Raw genomic sequence first — 8,675 nt, forward strand, 5'->3', positions numbered from 1 at the left:
CTGATCTGGACACCTCGAGTTCATTGGACCGGACCGAGTCACCCAGTACCGCACCTGCAACAAGACACTCACGTTCAAGGACATCCAGCTGCACTGGCAGGTCTAGGCTGAGAATTTTTAAAGAGCCCAAGGGGTTTATCAGCCTAATTTCAAACAAATTAAGGTTAGCGCAAAAATTAAGGTTAAGGATAGCCGGGGCGTTCGGATCTGGGTCAGGGTTGGGATCAGGGTTCGGGTTCTGGGTAGAACGGGAGTTGGGAGCCGAATTCCATGACCCGTCTTCCAAAAACCCAGAGCCCGGGTACCTAGTTGGCTAAAGACCGAAAGGCTGAGAATGAAACGCGTCTCCATGGTGCCTCAGACAGCGGCAGCCGGACAAGCTGAGAAGTCGCGGCGACAAGAATCTAAAAGGCAACTTCTCGGAACAAGGGCTGAGAGCGGTTACTGCGGGACCAGCCAAGCAGAAGAGGGCGGAGTTCGGGAAATGAGTAACAGACACAGGAAACGTGCTGGGTTCAGATTAGTCGGCAATTGAAGCGCAGGTGAGAACTGGTGGGACAAATTCCTTCCACTGCACTTTCTGGAAGATCGGTTTCTGACTTTCTGTCTTTTTTTTCTTATTCATTTTCATTTTTATTGTCCTTCTTGTTGCTACTTGGTGAGAACTGAATTAAAGACATTGTGGGAAGACTTAAAAGCTCTGTGTTGTGTGTGCTGGTTTTGTGGGTGTCTTTCTTTCTGTCTCTATGTTTGTGTGTTTGCACGTGTGTGTGTCTGCGTGCTTCTGTGTGTGGAGCCTTTGTGTATCTATCCCACTGGCCCCATGCTGGTTTACTCCAGATAGGGGAATCCAGCCCCACTGGGAGTACAGCTGATTGATACCTGTGGTGGACCTGGCCCAGTTGACTCCATCTGGCGCACAGTGATTCACCTCAGTTGAGGAGCAGACCCACTGTGGGTAAACTGAGGTTACTCTGGGGCGATACAATGGTGAATGCGGCAAAGAGTCCTGTGGCAGCTTATAGACTAACAGACATATTGGACCATAAGCTTTCGTGGGTGAGTACCCGCTTCGTCAGGTGCACACAGATCTAAACTAACACGGCTACCCCTCTGATCAATGGTCAATGAGGCTCAGAAGGCTTCATAGCTGTCAGGCCCTGTGATTCATACCAGCCCCTCCATCTGGTTTAACCTTCTGTCTGGGCCTAGGGATTCTACTCTGCAGTTGTGTTTCTCATGGTGAGAAAGCCAAGGGGGTGGGTTTTTGTACAGGGCTTCCTATTAAACGCCTCACGGTGCCTTCCCACAGAGCACAGAAATACATCGCCGAGTCCGTCGGCTCTAGCTCTTTAATGGTTAAACTGAAGAATTTTGAGGATTTCCTAAATTGTGCAGAAAACCGTCTCCCGGCTCCGTTCTTTTCAGTGTTACTCTGATCTATTCGGAAGAGGAAATCCATCCTCCCTGATCGTTGCTGTCTGTACCAAAATAAGTAGTAATTCTGGTATCCAGTGGAGAAAGTACATTCCAGGGTGACAGTCTGACCCCCAAACTTTTCCAGCTGCCTTTGTGTTTGCGTGACACTGCCTTGTCCCTGGCTGAAACCTGCAGGGAAGGAAAGAGATGCAGGAAAAGTTCACTTTAATTAAGCATGTAAACCTGTAGCACATCTACAGCCGTTCTAGTGTGAGGAGAACAAGAGTCCCTTTAGGATTCACGGCCTCCCAGAAATGGAAAGATTGTTTTTAGGTATTTTGTACAAAGAGAATGAGGCAGGCACAGAATGCGGGATGGGTTTGCCCGCCTTCTAGTAAGGCAGCAGTGAAGTTGGGAATAGAACCCAGGAGTCCTGAGTCCTAATCGTCCATGCTCTACCCACTACAGCATGATCCCCAGTCAGCGCTGGACATAGGACCTAGGAGTCCTGATTCTCAGTCTAACTGCGCTCAACCTCTAGACTCTCCTCCTCTCCCAGAATAGAAATCAAGAGGCCAGATCCCCTCCTTTAAGCTGCTAGACCCCTGCTCCCCTCCGTGAGCTGTGAGCAGAACCCAGGAATTCTGGCTTCTAATTCCACCCCCTGCTCAAACCCACTGGGTAACGGAAGATCTAACACTCGTTTCCCCTTTTAGCGGACACTTACTCCAAGAGAGGAACGCTGTTGCCGTCCAAATCAAGAGTTCTGGAGCATTCATGGTTAAATGTATTGTTCCCAGACCTTCAGGGGCGAAAGCCACCACAATGATGGGTGCAATACAGGAACCCGGAAAGAACAGAAACTTATTGTGAAGTTGCTCTCACAGAAGCAAATCAGAGACATTAAATCTGTGGCAAAACCTCCATTTAGTCCTCTCCTATAGACCCCAGTTGAAGGCTGTTTCCCTCACCATGTAACAGCTAATACCCTCCGGTAGCGTTTACCCCACCCGCTGTGGCTTTGGCTGGTTCCTGTCACGTGGCACCTTTCTAACCTCCAGATCTCTTTCGCAGCTCAGTAGGAGCAACTTAGCTCTGTCTCATCTTCGGAGACAAGAGCACAGCAAGAATCACAAGGTCGAGCGTCTTTTTACTTTTTTCAAAGGCTAAAACACACACACACGGGACTGCACAAGGATCCCATTGCCACAGATCTGGGCAGGGCCCTCCCTGTTCACAGCCCAGAGAAAAAATTTTGCCCAGGGTTCTTTCTCCAGCGTGAAGCAAAGTTAACCCGTTGACTCACGACCTGGGGATCTGGGCCATTGACCCTAGGGCGATTTAGGCTACCTGGGGTCTGGCCCACTGAATTCAATGGGGAACCCTGATTTACACCAGCTGAGACTTTGGCCCGTTTACGCTACTGGAGCGAGGTCTGATTCCCACCTGCTGGGGTCTGGCCCCAAAAGCAGACGGAGCTATTCATGGGAATTGTGGTGTGACAGGTACTGACATCTGGCTCATGCGGTTCTGGGTATTTTGGCAGAGGTGGGGGGACGGTTCCTGGAAGAGGGTGACATTTCCACACAGTTAGTGCCCGTGCGGTTTCCGTCACACCCTGCACCGTTTGATTCAAACCGCTGCTTGTGGCTTGTTGTGTCTCTTTCTGCTGATTTCTATCTGCGCCAGTTTTGTCTCCGAGTCAAGAGAAAACTAATCACTAGATTTTTGTAAAGGTCCCTCTATTAACCCTCCCGCAGTGGTAACTTAAGGCCCCCACAGCTATAGCACAGAAATACATCGCCAAATCGCTTGGTTCTAACGCCGCAATTCTCAGACCCATGTATGTTTCTGGTTCCCTGAAGTCCAGTGAGAACCGGCTCCCAGCCCCGTTGTGCTCCCTTTGGGAAGACCTTCGGAAGAGGTACTTCGTCTGGCCGCTGCTGTCCTGTTTGTACCAGTATGTGTCATAACCTGCATCTTCAGTCGAGAAAGTACAGTCCAGTGTGACAGATTCACTTTGTACCCCGCTCAGCTGTCCTTCTCTTTGGGTGACACTGTTCTTCTCGGTACTTAGTCCTGCAAAAAGAGTAGATGCAAATTAACTATAAAAATTAGCACCGCTTTGTCTGCTGTCCACTGAGGATCTCAAAGGGTTTTCCAATAGGTGTGATCTATGCCCATACACCCTTTCTATCTATCTATCTATCTATCTATCTATCTATCTATCTATCTATCTATCTATCTATCTATCTATCTATCTATCTATCTATCTATCTATCTATCTATCCCCACACACATTCTCTAACTAGATAGCTAATTGTCCCCCACACTCCCTCTATCTACCTATCCCCATATACCCTCTCTATTATTTGTCCTTCCCCTCTCTGCAAGATATATCTATTTGTCTATATCTGTATTTTTTCTCATACTCATTTTTAGAAAGGTTGCAGCTGAGATCTTCAAAGCCGCCAAAGAGAAGCAGATCAGACGTCCTAAAATTGATGGGAACTGGCTACCCGGATCCGATAGGCAGATCTGTGAATCCCAGCCCGAATACAGAATGGCGTCTTTTCTTTATAAAGGGAGAATAATTTTCTTCTCTAAATACCACGCGATATTCAATGTTACAGTTCAGGGATTTTTTTTTTTCGCCCCGAACATGTTAAGAGCGGGAGCTCCCTGGCCCTTACAAACACATTTCGACTTTCACACTTTTACACATACACAATGAACATCACAAAACTTGATCACACCTGACAACAACAGTAGAATATGGAGCTGTACTAGTCGAGACCGCGTGCTCGCTGCAGCTTCTAATTAACCTCGGGGTCACGAGGTGTCTGCAGCGAGCAAGAGAAGATTTCTCCCGCTTGTGTTAATTTGTTTGTTGTTTCCTTTATCTATATTTAATGACTGCGAACGATGTAAACACGAGCCCTGCTTTTTCCGTAAGCCCCACTTCAATTTCCTTCCCGCCTTGTACTGCACATAGCAACAAGCTACAAAGTCAAAGGTGGTTAATATGCAGGTCTGGAGCGCCCCCAAGTAGATATTCACAGCAACCAATAAAAACTAAAACTGTCAGAGACCACCCAGAAGGGGAAAATTCGCATGGAGTTTCAGGGTGATGTTTCTCCAGAGGAGAATTTTTGGAAACCGGTTTATTATTATTATTATTATTATTATTTATTATTATTTTATTATTTTCTAAGCTGTGAGACTTTAAGGAAGGCGATACCTTAGCACATGTTAAAAAAACTTCTTCTCTCTATGTCCAGTCATTATTCAAATTCCCCCTGGTGTACAAACTTCAGACTTGCAGGAAAACTCTGTGTTTGTTGTTGTTGTTGGCTGGAGATTAGGGCTGGGATATTCAAAAGGGCCTAAGGGAGTTGAATTTCATTGGAATTTGCAGAGGAAACTGGGTGCTTAACTCTTGAAAATCCTAACCACAATTACAAGTGGCTCATTAAAGGATTCAGTGTTAGGAGAAATACTGATATGAAGAGTAGGTATTTTTAACCTACAGCCAGGTATTGCTACTCTAACAGCAGCTGCTACTGCCCTCCCCTCTGCCACCTCTCAGCTGTGCCGCCCCGGAGGGAGGAAATAAGTTGCTTCTCTGTTTGTAAGGAAGGTTTGAGAGCAAAGCTGGACCTGTAGTTAGGCCAGGATCCTAGGATTTGGGAATCTAGTCCCTCCTCTACCAAACACTATCTCTGTGACCTTGGATGGGTAATTTGTTAATTCTCTGCGCTTGAAGACCTCATCCCTAAAATGGAGATAATACCCCTGCCCTATATCACAGAAGTGTTGTGAAAATTGAATAATTCAAGGCTGTGAGGAGCTCAGCTAATGGGGCCCATAAAAGTAACTTAGATAGACGTTATGGGCTTATGGTAAATTTTTCAAAAGTACCTAAGTGAGGTAGGACACTAAATCCCATTTTCAAAAGGCCCTTTTGAAAACGTTCTTCTTAATGCGGGGAATTATGGGATGACGTTCTATGTCATGGAGGAGTCAAAGAGATAATCATCCAGCTGCCTCCTGGTTTTTAAAATCTGTTAATCTATTATAACTGTCCCTGTTCATTTTTAATGGGAATCTGGTGTTCAAAACCCGAAATCAGATTAAAACGCTGAGACCAAGCATTTCCGAGCACACAGTTGGAAATTGACGGTCATGGTGATGGCACCTGGACAATAAAACTGAGATCTGGGCTGGCCCTGTCAGGCAGGGAACTGCACAGACACCTAGTGAGAGACAGCCCCTGCTTCAAAGGTTTTTCAAACTCAAAAGCCGAGACAGATGGGGAAGAATGCAAGTGAGGGATGTGGGAGGGTTTTGTGCAGCTGTCTCCGGGGACTCTCTCACTGTGTCTCATTCAAGGCACAATAATACACAGCTTCGTCCGCCAGCTCCAGGCCTGCGATGGTCAGAACTGTAGCAGTGGCTTTAGCTTCAGAAATGAACCTCCTCTGGGCAAAATCTGCGTGGTCACTGATGGTGCTTCCCTTCGCGCCTCCCCGGAGAATGTCCTGCGGGGCTTGGCTGGGGCTCTGGCGGTACCAGTGGAGAGAGACACCGCTATAGCCGGTGCTGTAGGAGCAGCTGACTGCCACAGCGCCTCCTTCTGTGACAGACACGTCGGGTTCAATGGATTGGATGGAATTGCCCCACGCAGCACCTGCCACAAAACGAAACACTCCAGATATAGACAGTCTAAGAGTGCACACTGCAGGAGAGAGCAGAGGAGCGGAGCGGAGCAGAGATAGAAAGAGAGTTAGACAGAGAAAGGCGGAGTGAGGGAAAGAAAGGAACCGCTGGTAGAAAGATAATTAAGGATGCAACTTGGGTATGAGAGACACAGACTCACACGCAGTGACACAAGCTGCATGACCAGAAACTCCCCGGACACCGAGTACCTAGGAAGAGGCTCAGCAGCAAACACTTGCTCATTGTTTAAGACCCCCGGTAGTTCCACTCAGAGGCGTTCAAACCACACTGCAGAAAGAGTCTCGAAAACCTGAGCCAGATTCTCCCTTACTCCTCTGTGGGGCGGATCTGAACATACACAAAACCCCCGGTGCACAGGAAGCAGAGGGAAGTGGGGGTTGCCGCCGAATTCACTGCAACATCAAGTTTATTTCCTTCTGGTCATTCATCTGGGGATCCCCCCTACCCCCAGTCTAGAAAAAGTCCTGATTTCTTTGTAATTGTCAGGGCATAGGCAAGATATCGCGAGTTCCGGTGACCTCGGGGTGCATTTAGTCAGTGCGCGGTTTCCTTGTTAATGGGTAACTAAAAAAGGAAGGCAGGCGGGCGGGAGGGAGGGAGGAAGGCAGGCAGGCAGGCAGGCGGGCGGGAGGAAGGCAGGCAGGCAGGAAGGAAGGCAGGCGGGCGGGAGGGAGGGAGGAAGGCAGGCAGGCAGGCGGGAGGGAGGAAGGCAGGTAGGAAGGAAGGCAGGCGGGCAGGCGGGCGGGAGGGAGGAAGGCAGGCAGGCAGGCAGGCAGGCAGGCAGGCAGGCAGGAAGGCAGGCAGGCTGGCGGGAGGGAGGAAGGCAGGCAGGCAGGAAGGAAGGAAGGAAGGCGGGCGGGCGGGCGGGAGGAAGGAAGGAAGGAAGGAAGGCAGGCAGGCAGGCAGGCAGGCAGGCAGCAGATAGCTAGACAGTGTCAGCAGCAGTTAATCAAATCACTTGCCAGGGCTGCTATACCGCCAGAGCCTCTTTGTTCCGCCCTGCTCCTGCCTGGACCTGGCCCTGCTCCTGCTCTGAGCTCCGCCCTGCCTCAAGTTGCAGGTAACCCTAACCTGGCTCTCAACTCCCATTCCTGATTTCGGCTTTGCCTCTTGGCTCTGTCTTCTGGAGGCTCCCTCCTGCTCTAACCACTGGGTCTGACTGCCAGCATCCTGGTCAGAGATAGAGATTGGCTTTGCTGGAGTTACAATGGCTTTCATCTGAGATGCGGTTCTGCACCAGTCGAGTTCTCTCAGGCATATAGAAACTGACTCCGTGTTTTAAACAGAAGTTTCCAGACTCAGAAAATACGGTAACCCATTTCTCAATGAAGTTTTTTTGTAAGACAACACACATCGTAATAAAATATTACAAACCTCTGCACATAACTACTCTCGTAGATATCAATGAGGTAAGAAGGAGTCAGGCTTGGTGAGAGGAGATTGGTGGTACAAAATGATACAGGGACGGAGACTGGAAGATAGCTAATGTAACACCAATATTTAAAAAGGAGTCTAGAGGTGATCCCGGCACTGACAGACCGGTAAGTCTAACGTCAGTACCGGGCAAATTAGTTGAAACAATGGTAAAGAATAAAATTTTCAGACACATAGAAGAACATAAATTGTTGGGCAAAAGTCAACATGGTTTCTGTGAAGGGAGATCCTGTCTTACTGATCTACTAGAGTTCTTTTTAGGGGTCAACAAACATGTGGACAAGGGGAGCAATTTCATGTGAAGGAAGGGAGGGTTTTTGCACAGCACCGGGATGAGGCTCTGTCACTGGGCCCTCTGCAGGGCGCAGAGATACACCGCTGAATCTGCCAGCTCCAGGGCTGTGATAGTCACAACTGTAGAGGTGTCATCAGCCTGGGGAGTAAATCTCTTCTTGGCAAACTCTGCAAAATCACGGACAGAGCTGTATGTCTTGGCACCTGTTCGGAGAACGTAGTGCGGGCCTTGGTCAGGAAACTGACGGTACCAGTAGAGATAGACATCAGAGTAGCTGGTATTGTAAGAACAGCTGAGTGTCACATTGTCGCCTACTCCTGCAGACACTTCGGGTTTGTTGGACTGGATCGATTCACCCAGCACAGCACCTGCAACAAGAAATATACCAGTTATATACCATCAGAGTGCCCAACCTAAACACAGAGAGAGAGAGAGAGAGAGAGAGAGAGAGTATGGAAGAAAAGAAAGCTGAGAGACCGAGATAAAAAGACAGACATTAAACAGAGAAGAGGAGAGTACTGCAAACAAAAGTCAGGCGGGCAGCGGGGGACGGATAGTTAAAAGCAGTGGTTCCTGTTTTAGGGAGAGACTATTTAGCAATGGGAGGGGCTGCATGAACAAAACCAAAAATCACAATTACCTGGGCACAGAGTAACTATAAAAAAGCTTAGTATCAAACTCGTGCCCATGGTTTGAGCAAAGCGGATCTGGTTTGAGATTCACAAAGGGGCAGAGAAAACGAAGCAACGGGGTCATTGGCTGAATGTGTTAAACTATTACAGATTCC

The 8,675-nt window shown here is 48.4% G+C and overlaps 1 gene segment (V, D, J or C); it reads right to left on the reverse strand.

Annotated features, from left to right (window-relative positions):
• Window positions 1-5,792: 5,792 nt before the first annotated feature.
• Window positions 5,793-7,417, reverse strand: LOC140896818 (immunoglobulin lambda variable 1-40-like). The segment is given in 2 exon segments: window positions 5,793-6,109; window positions 7,366-7,417. Coding segments are annotated over 2 exon segments (369 nt in total).
• Between the last annotated feature and the right edge of the window lie 1,258 nt (window positions 7,418-8,675).

Source organism: Lepidochelys kempii, chromosome 13 (assembly GCF_965140285.1).
Source record: "Lepidochelys kempii isolate rLepKem1 chromosome 13, rLepKem1.hap1, whole genome shotgun sequence".
In the NCBI taxonomy this organism is placed as follows: domain Eukaryota; kingdom Metazoa; phylum Chordata; order Testudines; family Cheloniidae; genus Lepidochelys; species Lepidochelys kempii.